Here is a 16,171-nt window from a genome sequence, read left to right on the forward strand (position 1 = left end):
CCCTGGCCACTCATGGACTGGCTGCTGCCCCTGGCCCTGCTTTCTCTTGATGGGACCCCTGCCCACTTCCGTTTCCCATCCTTGACCTCACGACCCAGACAATTCACTTACCATGTCTGCAGCACATTGGGGGCCCCTCTTGGAGGACAGGGGTTTGTTCTGCTCTCTACTGACCCCCCAGGGCCCAGACGTTAAGGACTTGGGACCCAGTAAGCGCCCAAGAGGACTTAAGGGAAGTCCCAGGCCATGCTGAGGCTAGCTGAGGCTGCGTCAGGAGCAGTGTGGGGGCAGGCAGGTGTACCCACCCCTGCTTGTCTGCCCATGTATAGGGGTGGGGTTCTCAGATCCCCCCCAGGCCTGAAAAGCCCAAGGCCCCAGCCTCTGGACACACTGCAGCTGCCTGACTGGTGTGGGCTGGCCCGTCCCGCACAGCCTGAGGGGCCCCAGCTGCTGGGGGAGGTGCTGGGCGCACAGCCTCTCCTTCCCCGCTCGCCAGCCGGACTGAGTAGCCCCCACAGCTCCATACTCCCTCACCTCCACCCCAGGTCGTTGTCCCAGAAGACCCAGCAAATCAGGACCTGCCCATTGGGGCAGTGGGCCTGACAGACCCCCAGAATGGAGGAACACCTGGCCACACCCAGTGCCTGCCGTCTCCTGGGGCCTGCTGTTTCAGGAGAGGCCGGCATGGGCCCGAGACCATTGCCTAGAGGGGAGGGTGACACTGCTCAGCCACAAAGGGTACCCTACACCTGTTTCCCTAGATGTCACCCTACCTTTTTCAGGCCAGAAAATGCAAGTCCCTGAGACCTTCCACCTGCCGGCTGGTCGGACACTGGCCTCCAAGGGTGTGCACTTGGCAGAGTCCAGGGCCTGACCCAGGGCCACCTCTCACCACCAAGCACAATGCAGGGGGAGGCCCTTCAAGGGCCCCATTGTTCCCCCACGGCCTGGGGTCTGAATCCCCGATTGTCCCTGGGACTGCACAGGGCCGAGAGGGAAGAGGCCTCCCTTGGCTGCACCGTGTTGGGAGGCAGCTGGCCCTGCCACACCTGCTCTTGGACCTGGGGGGCTGCCCGGCACCCCCTTGCCTACTGTCCTGCATCCAGGCCAGGATCCCGCCAGACCTCCTCTATGCCTCTGGGACACTGGATGACGCCCAGTCCCCACTGTTTTCACCTGGGCTCCCTGCCTCCTCTGTCTGTCTTGGTCCCGCCGCAGGAGCGTGGCCTGGGTACGAGCCACAGCACCACCGCCCACCACAGCTGCTCTGCCCTGAGACGAGTAGCACTGGAGGTGTCTTCTCAGACTCCAGGGAGCCTGGAACCCCCCAGAGGCCGCAGGTGTCCTTCCTGGACTAGCTTCTCCCAGACTATCATGCCAGCTGGGCTCAGTGGGCTGTGCACAGGACTGACACAGTGTATGGCACGTGCGGGTCCCTGAGGCAGGGTCCTGTTCCTGAAGTGTCAGCCCCGCTCCCAGGTTAGCAGCATCTGTTCTTCAGGGACCCACAGCTGGGACGGGGACTAGGAGGAAGGGTGGCTGGAGCAGGGCCTTGTCTCCCCAGCCTCAAGCTACCTGCTGAGGCAGTGGGAGAGGCCTGTGCTCCCTGGCAGCCCCACCTACTCCCGGGGCGGGGGCCCACACCCACCAGGAAGCAGCACAGCTCAGTCATCTCCCTGAACAGAGCTGGGGGTGGGGAACCTGCGGGACCTCTGGTGCCCCCGGGGGGGGGCATCCCTACTGGTCTTCCCAACATGGAACTGGGGCATGGGGAGCCCAGGGAGTAGTGTGCGGCTGGGGAGTGGCCCAACTGGCCAGCAGCGCCAAGTAGCTGACGGGGTGGGGTGGCGTGGGTGTGGGGATAATGTGAAGCTCCCAGCCTCCTGGGGCTGGCCATCGGCAGGGGTCTGGTGTGAGCAGAGCAGGGCCAGGGCAGCAATCCATGGGCTCAAGGACACTAACCAGCAGCTCTTTATTAGGACACAGGACCAGCTCCTAGTGGAGAGGGGGACTGAGCACAGGGCACCCACAAATGGGCATGGGGACGGGGTGAACGACACAGGCAGAAACTCCTCTTGGGGACACCCTGGCTTCCTGGGTGGGTGCAGGGCCCTGTCCAGGGAGGACACAGTTGGCAGCCTCCTCAACAGTGGCCTGTCCCTTGAACCTTCTTGATTTCCTGCAGGAGAGAGAGGAAGAGGGGCTCGCCCAGGGCTGGGCCACAAGCCCCCTGTCCCAGGCCGTTCCCCACAGAGCGGCCTAGCCCCCGCCCCCCAGCCCACCTCGGACAGTGCCTCCTTCAGAGCCCAGTAGGCCTTGTCCAGGCTGTCGTTGACGATGACCAGGTCAAACAGGCCGGGCTCCTTGCCTGGGGTGGGGGGGGGCGCAGGGCCAGTGGAGGCTCAGTGAGGGGTGGGGGGCCATGAATAACAGCGCCTCCCCTCCCACCTCAGGCGGTGAGTCAGTCCACTGTGGGGGGGAGGGGAGGACACTGGTCAGGTACTCACTGCTTTCCATGTCTGCCCGGGCAGCGGCCAGCCGCTTGGCCAGGCTCTCCTCTGTCTCTGTGTTCCTCTGTCGCAGGCGCTGCTCCTGAGAGGAGCACATGAGGGTCAGAGCCTACAGGGCAGCCCCGCCCCTGACCCAGTCCAGGGCTCCCTGTCCCCACCAGGACATCAAGCGAGGGTGGCTGCACAAAGATGTAGATGGGCCGCAGGTCGGTCTTCTTGATGTTGCGCACGCCCTGGAGGTCCACGTCCAGCACGCAGATGCGGTTCACAGCCTGCACGGCGCGCACGGCCGCTTTGCTGGGGATGGGGGAGGGGCCACTCAGCACCTAGCAACCCCACGGCCTCCACTGCCGGTCCCCAGGGCTACTGCCGCCCCCACTCCCTGCTCTGGGCCTGGCTGGGGAGGGGCCCTGCAGGGGCCCACCCGACCTGGCACCTGCTCCCCTTTTCCAGAAGCAACCCTTTCATCTGAAGCCCTCTGCTGGGCTCTGGGCAGGGCCCAGGGCTCCCACACCAGCCTTCTAAGGGGAACTGCAGCGCCTGCGACCCACTTTGGGGGCTGACTGCCCTTCCCAGATTGATGCACCTGGGCTGGAGCATGACGGTTCTGTGGGACTCGGATACAGGCTGCTGCCCAGCAAGCCTGGGCTTGCCTGTGCCATGACACTGCTCTAGGTGTAGGTGTGAGTTAGGAGGCAGGGGCTGCTGGGCCTGGGAGTGGCCCCGCAGTGCAGCCTGTAGGCCTCTGAGACCCAGATCTCCTGCGTCCTCACTGTACACCAGCCCCTGGGTGGCCCCATTCCCACAGTGCCCTGGCCAGGTGGGCCTGCGCTGGGCCAGGACGGGGAGGCCTGAAGAACCCTGACAGCTGCCCTTCTCCATCCCTGGAGGGGCCGGCTCCTCACCCCGACAGCCTGTAGAGAGAAGCCCTTGCCGGGGCTGCCCACTCTAGGTCTCTGGGAGGCTAGGTGGGAGGGTGCCGAGCTCCGCCCACCTGGTCCCATACAGGTTTCCTGAGAACTCAGCGTGCTCCACGAAGTCTCCGGCGGCAATGTCCCGCTGCATCACCTCCCTGGTCACAAAGTAGTAATCTGCAAGGAGCAGGAGCCGTTGAGGCTGCCCACAGCCAGGCTACCAGGGCTGGTGGAACCACACGTGGCCAGAAGCAGCTTCTGTCTTGGGCCTGTCTGCCTATCCACACTGAAGGCTGCTGCGGCCAGCAGGCAGGGAGGGGTCTAAGGAGGGGATGGATACGCAGATGCTACTTCTCACAGCGTCCTGACTGAAGGGGGGCCTGGAGACTCCCAGCTTCGGTGGGGGAGGCTGGGGGGACTGGGATGCTCTGTCTCAGGCAGGCGCAAACGCCCTACTAAGGTCACAGAAGATGCGTATGACGTCAGAGAGCCCTACATGGCGTGCACGCCTATGACTTCACTTGCATGGCCACGTGAGACGCAGCGCACAGGCCCAGAGCAGTGCCCCACAACTGCCTGGTGCTGGGATCAGGCCCCCACCAGCCGCTCACATGGACATCTGGTGCCAGCACTGCTTTGATGCCTATTACCTAGTTAGGGCCGCCCACCCACCCTGGAGGAGGGCCACCATCAGGTGGGGAGACTGAGGCCTCAGACCTGCACTGGGGCACCAAGCAGCAGGGCCAGCTCACCTCTGCCGTTCTCCTCGCCAGGCCGCGGGTCCCTCGTAGTGTCTAGGAACAAGCACCTATGACCCACCCAGGATACCCAGAGCCCACACATCCCATCCCCGGGGCCTCCTCGCAGGACCAAGCTCAGCCCATGTGTGGGGCAACAGGGGGCTCTAGGGATTCAGCAGTGTGGGCTCATCCCGTGTGTGTGTGTGGGGGGGTGCTCCTGGAGGGGTCAGCAGTATGGGGACATCCCCATGTGTGGGGGGATCAGCAGAGCCCCCCAAAGCCCCTAGAGCCTCACGGGACACGCTGAACCCAAAGATGTCGCTGTGCTCCTGCAGGAGTCTCTTGAGCAGGGTGCTCTTCCCAGCGCCCGACGGTCCGCTCAGGACGACAGGCCTTGGTCCTGACATGCCTGTGGGTGACGATGGGGACTTATCATCAGACCCCAGGGAGTGGGGTAGCTGCAGCCACACACACCCCCCAACTTGCCCCAGGAATTGGGCAGAGCTGGAGGCGGTTCTCAAACCCTGGCTGCACCTCCCTGAGGGGCAGGCTACCTGGTAACACCAACACATGGCCTGCCCAGCTGTCCACTCTGACCCCACCTGGGGAGCCTGGACCTCTGCTCCTGGGAGAGGAACATCTGGGGCCCCACCCCTGTGTCTCCTGGCACCATGCCCCAGAAGCCGGCAAGGTCAAGGTCAGCGGAACCCAAGCCCTGTTCTGGGAACTTCCATCAGGAAGCCAGGGCCCGACACTGAGGAACCACAGCTTCCTGCCGGCCCTCCTCTCTGAGACGGTCTGGAAAGCCAGCAGGAAGGCAGTGGCAGTCCCCTCTCAGCCCACAGCACAGGGCTCGGACGCCTGCCACAGGGGAGAACACGAGGGGGATTTTGCGGGGCAAGGGCCCAGGCGGCTCTGTGCCCCCTGACACTCCCAGCCCCGCCCTAGGACAGGACCCACCTCCTGAATGGGGTGCGGCAGTCTCACTCCACCTGGGCTGCTCTGGACAAGTTGGGAGGGGTTGGGAATCCCAGCCTGCTCCTGCCTCTTGGCACTAAACCTCTCCCAGGGCAGTCAGCCCTCCCCCTCATGCGGAAGAGAAGGCTGCTCCTGGCCCTGGAGAAGCGGCCTGCCCATCCAGTCACGTGAGTGTGATGGCAGGAAGGCCAGGAGTGGGTGTGCCCTGCCCCAGGGGGAGACCCCTGGAGGCCATGTGGGAGCTGGAGCAGCTCCCTATGCTAGCCTGGCCCTGCAGGGCTGACGGGGGACTCTGGTAAGGTGTGGCGGTCCCCAAGGCAGTCAGTGGCCAGCAGACAGGCAATGAGGTCCAGGAAGGAAGGGCCACTTGGCTTGGGGAACGCCCAGTCCCCCAGTCCAGGGCAGCTCTTCAGCAGGGCCCCGGCAGGCACTGCTTTCCTAATCTGCAATCTAGGCTAACCGGGTAATCTTGCTAAAGCATTGCTATTCTGGGGCCATCACAGTACACACATGCGCCTTGGAGAAGAACATGCGAAACACAAAGGAAGAAGGGACCCAGAGGAACCATCAACACTCTGCGTGTCATCTCCAAGTGTCTAACTCTTAGCTCCTCGGCCTCTTGTGAGTTTCCCTATTCAAGAGCACCTTGTTTCTATCCAGCAATGATCCCACTGGACTTCCAGCTCTGCTCTGGTGTCCCAGCTTCCTCCCCCAGACACACATGCCACCACACATGCCACAATCAGGCCTGCATATACGTGCATCTAGCTCTAAGCCCATGGCCACTGCCAGGTAGCAGCGGACAGCCCTGTCCCTCCTGAGGCCCAGTGCATGGAAGTCTCAACTCGCCCTCAGTGGCACCCTTCACACAGCCCCGTCCTTTCCAGAGTGGATGTCCCGTGGGCAGCCCAACCCGCTCCCCTGGGTCTGTTCTGACTACCCAGGCGCTGAGTGACTGGGGAGCGGGGTGGGGGGAGGAACACAGGAGGAACAGAGCTGACGCTGGGAGCCACCAGGTCCCAAGAGGGGCCGAGGAGGCTGCGGTCTGCCCCACACAGTGCCTACCCTCTGGATACACCGAGTCCCGCCCCTCGGGCCAGGCAGCTGTGATTGTCCAGTAGCCCAGTTCTCCTGGCCCTGATGGTGTGTCAGCACCACAGGAACATGAATTCTTCCAGGGTAGGGGCAGCACCAAGTGAACACATGGTGACAGCCACAGTGACGGACCAGGAGGCCTGCCTGAGCCTTGATCATGGCAGCAAACCCTCAACCCAGGGGATGCACTTGGGGCATCCACCTCCAGGGAGGGGAGGACCCAAAGGCCTCCCCAACCCCCATCAGAGACACTGGGAGGTGACCTCCGGGGGGCTGGGGGCATAGGGAAAGGAGGGCGGCCCATCCCTCCTGTCTGCACAGAAGACCCTCATGGACGACCGGCTCTGTCCTGTGCCTGCCATGGGCAGTGCCCTGCCCTTGCACCCCACACCCCATGGGCAACCCCCAGCCCCCAGCTGTAACCTCGCCAGGAGGACCCACTGCTCCTTTTCCAGCATACTTGCCCAGCAGTTCCTGCCACACCTCCTGGCTGTGAGCTCTAACACCTGGAGACCGCAAACCTACACAGGAAGACTCATCCTCAGTAAGAACCAACCACCACATACCAAGTCACACTGCCGACACCTTCATGGGGCGTGTGGCACAGCTCCTGCTTGTCCAAATATCCTAACCCTGGTTTCCATCCTGTGCCCTCCACCCTGTGCCAGGACCCGGGGGCAGGGGAGCCTGTCCCACTGAACCACACCACCAGCCTGGGGGAAGTCCCCACCTCCTGACCCACCACCTGCCTGCACTGGGCCAGCAGTGAGCAATGGGTATGTCCACACAGGATCGGCTGGTGGCCGCAAAGCTCACTCCCTGCCTGGCTCTGAATCACCACACCCCAACCCCTCCTCACGGCGTCCTCCTGAGCCCCCACCTACATCCAGCCCAAGCTCCAGATCCCCCAGTGCCCTCTTACCCTCCCTCGTCATCACTGTGGGCTGGAGGACACCTGCCTCACTCTGGTCTCGAGAGAGTGGGGTTCAGCTGGCTCAGCCTGGTCAAGGGCGTGTGCTGAGTCTTACCCTGGGGGGCCCACGGAGTGGACTCCTGCTCCCAGGTGGGCTCCCAGAGCAGCAGGGCCGGACCACACACACTGGGGCGGCTAAGCCCTGCAGAAGCCCTTGGGGAGCGGCTAGGGATGGGGCTGTGCAGTGACCACCGTGACAGAGTGATCACTAAAGCCACTTTCCACAGTACACCATGGGGTGGCGTTCTAGGCCTTGAGGCCCCAGCGATCAAGCACTTCGAGTCTGACTCTGGCCCACGGAAACGTGCAAGTCCGAGGGGTCATCTCTTGGCGAGGCAGAGCCCTCCATCCAGGGGAGTTCTGTGTCCTTTACTGCTTGACTGTCCCACAACCCCAAACTCCAGCTGCCTGGCAAGAAATCGGAACGCTCAATAAGGATCATGGATGCAAGCCTGTGAGTTCCAGAACATTCTCCACTGGAACCTTGCTCAAAGAGCGCCCCATGCAGCCAGGCGGCTTTCCTTTAGAAGCATGAGGTAGAACCTCCTCTTTCCGGTTTCTACTTGCAGCCCGCCTTGTCCCAAGGGCCAGGCACTGTCACCATCTCATCTTCCTCCCTGCCCCTCCGTACGACACACAAGAGTAGGTGTGATGTGGGAGAACACGGGGAGGAAAGGTCAAGTCCCACCAGCCCTCTTGTAAGCCACAAGGTTGGGAAGGGATCTGCCTTGGGATGGCAGGTCACACTCCACCTCCCAAACAGGCCATGTGAGGCAGGAGAGCCAGCCTGGCCTTGCCCATGGTGTGTGGAACACGTCCTGGCCAAAGGAGCCTTGACAAACCACTTAGCCTTTGGGAACCTGGCTTGAACTAGGGCAGCCACAAAGTGGCCAGCTACCTTCTCACTTCTCCCCACAGTAGGGCGGGACCGTTCCTCTCCTGAGAGGAAGCTGGGCCCTCAAAAGTATGGGCAAGAGCCACACAGTGCAGGACTAGGGCCTGTCTCTGTGCTGCACGCCGCATCTGGGTCTCTTTACATAAAAAAGAAGCACCAGGGTCTCTGTCTCCCCTGGTCCCCACTGACCCTGTATCAGATCCCAATTCTGCCCCACAGGCAGAGGGCAGAGGAAGCACAGAGGGAAAGGGTCCCAGGCAAGAAAGCTATGAAGCAGGACGATCCCAGGTCCCTAGGGGCTCAGCTTTGGCCTCACAGAGGTGAAATGAAATCCATATACCTGCACACGCAGGGTCAGCAGGGACCAGGGGAGACCGAGGTCTCCAGGACACGCAGGGTCATTTGGAGCCGACTACAGAAGCGCCTGCCCCCAAACCTGTAAACCAGTGCTCCCAGCTGTTCACCCTCGTTACTGACCTTTCCCCCTCACCGGCAGGAGTCACTCTGCCCCCAAGCACATTACAGTACCCGCTTCATTTCTGCTCCTCCTCCAACTGATTGAATGTGTTTTTTGTGTTACGCTGAATATGCTGCACAAGATGGAAGTTTACAGTTTAGGTGTACAAAAAAGGAGAGTATAGGTGTGGCTGAAGAGAAAGGTACTGAGAGCACCATTAGAACTCTGGCAATCTGCTATTCAAGGAACTGCTGACATCACCTGTCCTACCCAAAGGTCAAGGGTCGGGTCTATGCGAACCCAGAATCACACTCAACCGACCCCAGGCACACTGCACCTGTCACAGGTGTTCATAAGAGCAAAGGTAGAGTAGGGACTCACCTGGCAGAAAACTTGGCTTGTCAGTGGTAAGACAGGAAAGCCCACCCGACCGAGATCCCTCCCGGTGGTGAAGGGGAAGGTTTTCCTGGCTCCCTCACAACAAGTCATGGTCTGGAAGGTCTAAGAGTGACAGAAAATTCCAGAAAAGGCCACATTTGGGAGGCATGCTGCCTAGGGAACTCACACCAGGTTGACCACGAGGGGCAAGTCTTGGCCCCCCTCTTCCTGTCCCTGTGGGCCCCACCCCACACTGGCCAGCTGTCACCTCAGCTTACACCTTCCCTCTCTCCCACTGAAAGACAACAGTGATAACAGGTGAGGTGACATGCCTCACTACTCGTCCCCAAACCAGCACCTGGAAGAACAAGGCTCACTCCCTCTCTGCTTCTAGAAGAATGTCAGAACAGCACATGGGCAGCTCCAGCAACCTAGACTTGAGGTCACTGGGCCTGAGGAAAACTGAACATCAAATTGCCACACCCCCAAGTCAGGAAGGCCAGCCCCTGCTCCTGGGCAGAATATCCGCATGTGCGCTGCCCAGCAGGGTGGGGCCCTAGGGCAGTCCTGAGGGCCTCAGGGCAGTCACCTCCACCAGCCCAGGACCCCTTGTGTGTGCCATCTGCGCTGGGGACGGAAGCCGACACGCCAGCTGGAGAACCAAAAGGGTTTCCCTTGGTGGGAGTGTGGGGACTGTGCCGTACACGGCCCCTCAGTGGGCCACATAATGGCCTTCGGAACCCTGATTTCCCAAGGTTTTCGGCTCTGCTGTGCTGCCCACCTGGGGGAGGAGTGGCAAGCTGCTTCCCCTCTCTGCCCCTCGGCATCCTTCAGGGTCCACAAGGGCATCCAGCACGAAGTCCTCAGGCTGCATGGGTTTTACAAACTGTCTGCAGCTTCCCGTGCCAGAATTTCGTCCTACGTTTTGAGAACTGACACAGGGGAACCAGCTTTAATGTGCCTAAGAAAAATAGCTACCAAACGCAACTTTAACACCTAGACACACAAACACATAGGACACAACTTCAAAACGAGGGGCGACCCTTTACATGAAGTCAATTCACCTGCATGAAAAACCGCGCTATCCTGTCCTTATGTCCCCGCCTTTCTCGCTGGGGCTGTGCGACGAGCCGGCCCTGGGAACGACCGAGGACCGCGGGGGCAGTTCCCGTGGCTACCCCAGGAGGACCCCTGACGCACGCTTGCTGCGGCGTCCCAGGTGCAGGGAGAGACTGAACGCAGGGGACCACGGCGGCGCCCAGCCAGGCTTCCGGAACCTGCGCGCACCCGGGCGCTACGCCCCTCGCGGGAGGAGACGCCACTCACCGTCCGCGGGGGCGCGGCCCAGGGCGGCCGCCGCCAGCCCAGCCAGCGGGCGTCGCAGCATGAGGTGCCGCCGCCGCCGCCCTTGGGGACGTACGTCACAGCACCGCGCCAGCCCGCTTCCACCCGAGGGGCTGCGTCAACGCTGCGCCGGCCGCCTACGCCCGCGGCGGGACAAGGACGTCACCGCGCCGGGCCGCCCCCGCCTTTCTGGGCCGTTCGGCAGCGCCGCGCGTCGCAGCGCTCGCGGGTGACGTGCGGCCGCACAGCGGGAAGGCGGGCGTTGAGTCCGCGGTGACCGGGTGCTCGGCTCGGTCATTCCCGCTTCTGCCTGGCCACTGGCGGCTGAGCCGCTGGCCCTCGAGGCTGCACCGGAGCTCAGTGAGGGTGGCAGGTTGGTGCCACGTCGTGCGGGGGGGGGGGGGGGGAATTCCCCGAGGGGGGGTCCGGGCGCCGCCGGTATCCGCTCAGGAAGCTTGCAGCACTGCTCTCTCCCACCGGTTCACCTGCTAAGGCCAAGGGAGGCCTGCAGAGGCCCTGCTCTGCCGGGAGACAGCGAGGCAGACCCGCGCGTCTCGGCCGGGAGGGCTCGTTTCCTGAGGTCTGCGTGCCCAACAGGCATTTGGTTTTGCAACTGCCGGCTTATCGCGGACACCTCAGCACAGATGCTTCCCTGGGTTTCAGGGCTTAGTAAGAGTGGCCCTAAGCCACGGCTCCCTTTCTGTAGTCCTTACCTTACTGGGTTTTGTGAGACTTACATGACCTTGGAAAACAAGGTGTGAGCCAACCTCCGTATACGTTGCACTCCATCCTCAGAACGATCTCCTGACTCGTAACCCACGAGAATGAGCCCAGGCCCTGCCCAGACTTACCCAGTCAGGGTCTTGGAGAGTAGAACCTGGGCGTCTGCTGTTCACAAACCTTCCACAGGTCAGGGCAGAGAGCTTGATAGGTTACTGCGACATTGGCAGTGGCACGGCGACAACATACTTGTTTGGGGACGTGATTGGGTCTGTGGCTTTCTTCCGGGCTAGGGTTTGAGGAGGATCAATTAGGTAGAAAAGCCTGCCTGTTAAAAAGATTTCCTTGCCCAGCAGGTTTCACGCTGCGCCTGTGACTGACCGTGGGCCTCCACATACCTCAGGGGCCCTCAGGAGGAATGGCAGCCATAAGCAGCCGGCTTGGGTAAGCACAAACTTCCACACCCCTTGGGATTGCTGTCATGGGGCCACCCAAAGGAACACCCACTCGGGCTTCAGGCCGTGCTGCCTGAAGGAAGCTTCCTGAGCCAGTGTGTTTATTTGGATAATATGCGCAAGTTCACGTGTGGATGACTTGACAAGGTGTCAAGGGAAGAATGGAAGCGACTTTTGACTTCCCAGCACCAGATATACACCTTCCTGTTCAGAACCTACAGCCGAGCCCAGCTCTGGGTCCCTGTAGGGGCCGTGGCCTTCCTGCTGTTCCCACCAGAACTGCTTCCCCATCTGCCCAGTGCCCTGGTCCTCTGGCCTCCCCCAAATGGGAAGCATAGTGTGGCCAGTGTTGCCAGAGGAGGAAATGAGGGCAGGATTCATGTTGTTTCTGTGGAATATGGGAAGAGGGGTGCAGCACTTGAAGCCTGAGTCAGTGTGGAGAGGGGAAGGGACTCTGGCAGCAGTGTTCCCTGGGGGGCCCTCATCCTGGTAAAGGTTCAAGTGGGAACCACTGTTATAGTGGGAGGACACCACCATCTCCTTTCTCCTGTCTTGCACTTCTCAAGGCAGGGACTGAATTCATTTGGCCAAAATTTATTGAGCGCTCAGCTCAACAGGGTCTGGGACTTAACAGTAAATAAGATGCAGTTCTTGCCCTCTGGCCATTAGAGTCTAGCAGAAGAGATGGGCCCTCCGCCCCCAGTGTTAGCTGGGAAGTACAGGGGGTGGGTCTGAATCCAAGTTTGCTTGAAAGCTAGAGTGGAGGGGACTTTGGGGGTCACAGGGCAAGGCCCCAAGTGGGTGCGACAGGTGGACGGTGGGCCTTGCCCTTTCCTGTCATCTCAGAGCATGTGCTCTGCCGTGTGCGGGTCTCAGTGTCAACCGTGTTCAGAAGCTGAGTGGCTTCCAGGGGTCTTGGTGTGCTCAGCCTGCCCCAACAGAACATCAAAGAGCAGGCAGCTTGTTTCCCACAGTTCTGGAGCTCTTTCTTCCTGGATCACAGACAGCCGCCTTCTCCCTGTGTCCTTACAGGGCAGACAGAGCAAGCGAGTTCCTGTCTTTTATAAGGGCACCAGTACCACTGGGGGGGCCCACTCTCATGGCCTCATCTAATCCTAATCAGTTCCCAAAGGCCCTGCTCTTGATGACATCTTATTGGAGGTTAGCACTTCAACATGTGAATTTGGGGGCACAAATGTTCGGTCCACAGCACCAGGTCTGCCGTCCCTGGAAGGCAGCTTCCTGCTCCATGCTCATGTCCAGGGTTCCACACATCCAGAGACTGCTGGCCTGAGCCCTCTGTCCACAGCTGTCTGGGAGCCTTGTGTGCTCAGCTCCTGCAGCCTCTTCCCAGACATGGGGTAGGAGCTGCTCTGACCACATTCCACATCTTGGGGGTCACTGCGTGCTCCAATATGCGCTGGCTGGCCTGGGCTACGTGGGCGCTCTGGTCCAGCTGACCTGCCGCTGACCAGTGTATGTGTCTGCAGCCTGCTGCCGCAGTGTGTGGTGACAGGGGCCGTCCCTGTGTGCCGTTGCCTACACACATCCGCCTGGTGGGCTGACAGCAGCAGAGCTTCGCTCACACGTGTGCACAGACAGGCCTATGCTCGCCTCTACCCTGTGCTTCTGGTCAAGCAGGACGGCTCCACCATCAACATCCGCTACCGGGAGCCCAGACGGATACTGGCGGTAAGCTTCCCTCCTTGGGGTGCAGGTCCCATTGGGCTCAGAATCACTGTGGCTAGAAGGGAGAGAGGAGTGCTGGCAAGTGACAGAGCAGGATTGTTATGGAGAGGAGGAGGGTGACACAGCTCATTCCATGCGCCAAGTTCAGACAGCAGCAACAGGCTGTATGCAGAAAAAAACACGTCCTGAGTAAACAAGCAGAAGAAATTTTTTTAAAGCGTAGCTTTGAAGGGAGAGAAGGGGAGGTCCGAAGACCCTTCTGGTCCCTTCCGCTGAGTACACGTCTTCCCTCCACAGATGCCAGTGGACTTGGACGCTCTCTCCCCAGAAGAGAGGCGGGTGCGGCTCCGCAAACGTGAGGCCCAGCTCCGAGACAAGGAGGAGGAGCCGGAGCTAAGTGATAACTTTGACCTGGAGCAGTACAAGCAGTTTTGGACCAAGAAGTGACCCTGTCCCCAAGCTGCCCTCGCCTGTGATGCTGCTGAAGGGGAAGGGTGTTTATCTTTCAATGGAATGTCAGCATTTTAAAACCACCTAGTCTTTTCTTCTCATGCACTAGCTGGAGGCGGGTTCTCTGCTTCCGAGCCCCCTGGTGGGCTTAGAATTGGGTCAAATTGTGGTTTTAGGACAGTCCTCAAAGGGCATATGAGCTGTGGACATAACTGATGTCCTGGGTGCTCCTCCCACTGTCGGAAGCGCCCGCTACCGCCCAGCAACCCTCTGGGCCCTGGATCCCCCTCTCAGTGGGTACAGCAACTGGGGAGTGGGTAGGATCCAAGGATATGTGTGCCTATCCTGTACCTTGCCTGCCCTGCCCCTCACTTGGGCTCCTCAGTCCTGTCGGCTCGCAATGGGAAGGTGCTTGGCCCATGGGAGGGGCCGAGGGGTGCGGCCAGCCCTGTTACTAACTGCTCTCAGATCTTACCTACCAGCCAGACTTTCTTTCCACAGTGGGCTGCAGCCGTCTGCCTCAGGGGTAGGTTTCATGCTGGCTGGGCTTCCTGCAAGAACTGAGGGGTCAATTCCCAACCTTTCATGTGCAGGTGACCCAGCCCAGGCCTGCACCTCATCCTATCCCGAGGGGTTGAGTGTGGGATCCTGGCTGTTAGGCTCTTTAAACCTTGAGGGCCCATGATAGAGTGCTGCCATTTACATGGTGGGGAAGGCATTCCAGGCATGAGTTGGGAGGCAGCAGCCTGTGGGAAGTAACCCCGCTTCTGATGGCGGCTCACAGGGAAGGATGCTGGGCTGAGCACCCGGTCCTAGCTGCAGTCCTCCCGCTGGTCCACTGAGCACGCCAGCTGGCTGTGTGCAACTCCTGCGGATGTCTGCCCTGCAGGCTCTGCTGGCCTTCTGGCCTGCTCAGGGGCATTCCCACGTGGGTGACCTTCCCGGAGCCCTTATCCTTCCAGCTGCTGCCCCAACTCCCTGCTCACCAAGTACCTTGAGAGATGCCCAACAGCAGTGTTTGTACTTGCTGTTTAGGGCCAAGTTATTCATGACATTCGTTGAAGGTGGCAAGGCAGGCCTTACCAGAGTACGGCCGTGGCTATGGGCGCAGTGGGGGGGAAGAGGCTGAGTACTACTCTGACAAGTGGAAATTTGTGTGAGGCGCAGGACGGGGTTGCTGATGGGAAGTTACTAAGAGGACCCACCCCAGTGGGAGTGCTGGCTAAACCCACCTAATGGGATTGTTGGTGTTTTTTGTTTTATTTTTTTTACAGTTAGTTGATATTTAGTATATTTTGGGTGTAATGGAATTGTTGAATGCAGGCAGGCAGATCAGATGTCCACGGGGAATGAAGAACCAGACTGGATACGGAGGGTGGGGGTTCTTACCAGAGCTGGCAGTGCAGAGATGGATCCGGAGGTCCAAGGCCTGGTTGGAGAGCTCTAGAGAGCCTGAGTGGTCAAGCAGAATCCCATCTGTACTCCTTTGTTGGGGGTGGGACCTCCCTGCTGCCTCTCTGATGCAGCCTGCGTCCTGTCATGTCACCCGCCTTGGGAGGTTACTTTGCAGTGGACACTGGTGACCCCCAGTATCCAGACCTGGGTTGGGCCTTCCCCAGGGGGCAGCGGGCTGGGGTGAGATGGGGTAGCAGGCTTAGAGCTGACCCTGCCGCTCCCAGTGCCTCGCAAGCCCCTCTACCAGCATCTCATCCTTGTCGGGCATGGCAGTACTGCCTCTGCAACAGCTCTCACCCACCGCAGCTGCCCTGTGATGCTCCACGTTTCCCACCGCAGCAAAGCTGGGACCCTGCAGAGGGCACACCTGTGGCTTTGGACCTGCTGTCCCATGCTGGAAGCCCCCGACTAGGTGCAGGGACAGGTCTGGAGCTCCCATGTGGGGAAACCGAGACCAAAACTTGACTTAGTGGTAGTGCAGGGCAGGGTTGGGGCTCAAACCGTTACTTTGTCACTGGGAGCTCCAAAACCTCAAAAGCAAGTGAGGGAGTCAACGGGAGGCGGGTCAGGAGAGCAGTTAGGGACTCTTCGTTGTCCTCCACTGAGTACCTGGGGTCTCGTGAGCGGGACACGCTAGAGCAGCCTCCTGTAAGAACCCGTACAAAGGACAGTGTAGAGCAGGGGATGGTAATTAGACCATTAGACCGCTGTCTCCAAGTCCGGTCTGTGACCAGCGATGGTGACAGGCGAGACGCATTTGTACGTCGACCAGCCCGCTGAGCCATCAGCAGTTAGCAGCAGGTGTTCGTGTGGAACCTCTGCCAGGGCTTGGGCGCACTTTCTCCCCGGCGTTGCTGCAGACCAAGAGCAGTGCCATGTGCGTCCACGCCCCTGTGACCACAGCAGGGTCCCCACACCGTGTCCACCCCTTGGCTCCCACAGCCGCGGACGTGATGGCAGAAACCTTGGTGCAGCTGGAGACTTGTCTCTCCAGCTGTTCTCCGGGGTTGCCCGTCTGCTGGATCCGGCACACGGCGCACACCAGAGACTGTGACTTTTGGGCACCGACCCTGGATCCTGGCGTCACCACACAACGTGACTTCTATAACGGCGGTCGT

General features: G+C 60.6%; 2 protein-coding genes across 14 annotated transcripts; one reads left to right on the forward strand and one right to left on the reverse strand.

Annotated features, from left to right (window-relative positions):
• Positions 1-1,953: 1,953 nt before the first annotated feature.
• Positions 1,954-10,396, reverse strand: GUK1 (guanylate kinase 1). 12 transcript variants are annotated; one of them, XM_033095818.1, is made up of 9 exons: positions 10,005-10,257; positions 9,722-9,872; positions 4,460-4,573; positions 4,177-4,218; positions 3,505-3,582; positions 2,669-2,807; positions 2,508-2,592; positions 2,283-2,368; positions 1,954-2,179 (listed from the first exon to the last, which is right to left on the reverse strand). In XM_033095818.1, exons 2-9 carry the CDS (start codon positions 9,787-9,789, stop codon positions 2,144-2,146), a joined length of 648 nt encoding a protein of 215 aa, XP_032951709.1. In that variant the 5' UTR covers positions 9,790-9,872; positions 10,005-10,257; the 3' UTR covers positions 1,954-2,143. The 12 variants fall into 12 exon arrangements, with proteins under 12 accessions (XP_032951709.1, XP_032951710.1, XP_032951708.1 ...); XM_033095819.1 differs by having other exon boundaries at positions 3,505-3,601; positions 10,005-10,253; XM_033095817.1 differs by lacking the exons at positions 9,722-9,872; positions 10,005-10,257 and adding an exon at positions 10,267-10,396 and having other exon boundaries at positions 3,505-3,601.
• Positions 10,397-10,518: 122 nt separating this feature from the next.
• Positions 10,519-13,681, forward strand: MRPL55 (mitochondrial ribosomal protein L55). 2 transcript variants are annotated; one of them, XM_033095837.1, is made up of 4 exons: positions 10,519-10,657; positions 11,358-11,448; positions 12,950-13,151; positions 13,446-13,681. In XM_033095837.1, the coding sequence occupies exons 2-4, from the start codon at positions 11,423-11,425 to the stop codon at positions 13,593-13,595; spliced, it is 378 nt and encodes a 125-aa protein (XP_032951728.1). In that variant the 5' UTR covers positions 10,519-10,657; positions 11,358-11,422; the 3' UTR covers positions 13,596-13,681. The 2 variants fall into 2 exon arrangements, with proteins under 2 accessions (XP_032951728.1, XP_032951727.1); XM_033095836.1 differs by having other exon boundaries at positions 10,520-10,657; positions 11,361-11,448.
• The last annotated feature ends 2,490 nt before the right edge of the window (positions 13,682-16,171 follow it).

Source organism: Rhinolophus ferrumequinum, chromosome 24 (assembly GCF_004115265.2).
Source record: "Rhinolophus ferrumequinum isolate MPI-CBG mRhiFer1 chromosome 24, mRhiFer1_v1.p, whole genome shotgun sequence".
NCBI lineage: Eukaryota > Metazoa > Chordata > Mammalia > Chiroptera > Rhinolophidae > Rhinolophus > Rhinolophus ferrumequinum.

Excerpts from the sequence above, each read along its gene's own strand:
- GUK1 (XM_033095817.1), bottom strand. The coding sequence starts at position 10,327 with ATGCTGCGACGCCCGCTGGCTGGGCTGGCGGCGGCCGCCCTGGGCCGC. Across the intron at positions 3,602-4,176 it reads TGGCGAGGAGAACGGCAGAG|ATTACTACTTTGTGACCAGG; the intron begins GTGAGCTGGCCC and ends TGCTCCTTGCAG. Across the intron at positions 2,180-2,282 it reads TGAAGGAGGCACTGTCCGAG|GAAATCAAGAAGGTTCAAGG; the intron begins GTGGGCTGGGGG and ends TCTCTCCTGCAG.
- MRPL55 (XM_033095837.1), top strand. The coding sequence starts at position 11,423 with ATGGCAGCCATAAGCAGCCGGCTTGG. Across the intron at positions 11,449-12,949 it reads GCCATAAGCAGCCGGCTTGG|CCTGCTGCCGCAGTGTGTGG; the intron begins GTAAGCACAAAC and ends ATGTGTCTGCAG. Across the intron at positions 13,152-13,445 it reads AGCCCAGACGGATACTGGCG|ATGCCAGTGGACTTGGACGC; the intron begins GTAAGCTTCCCT and ends TTCCCTCCACAG.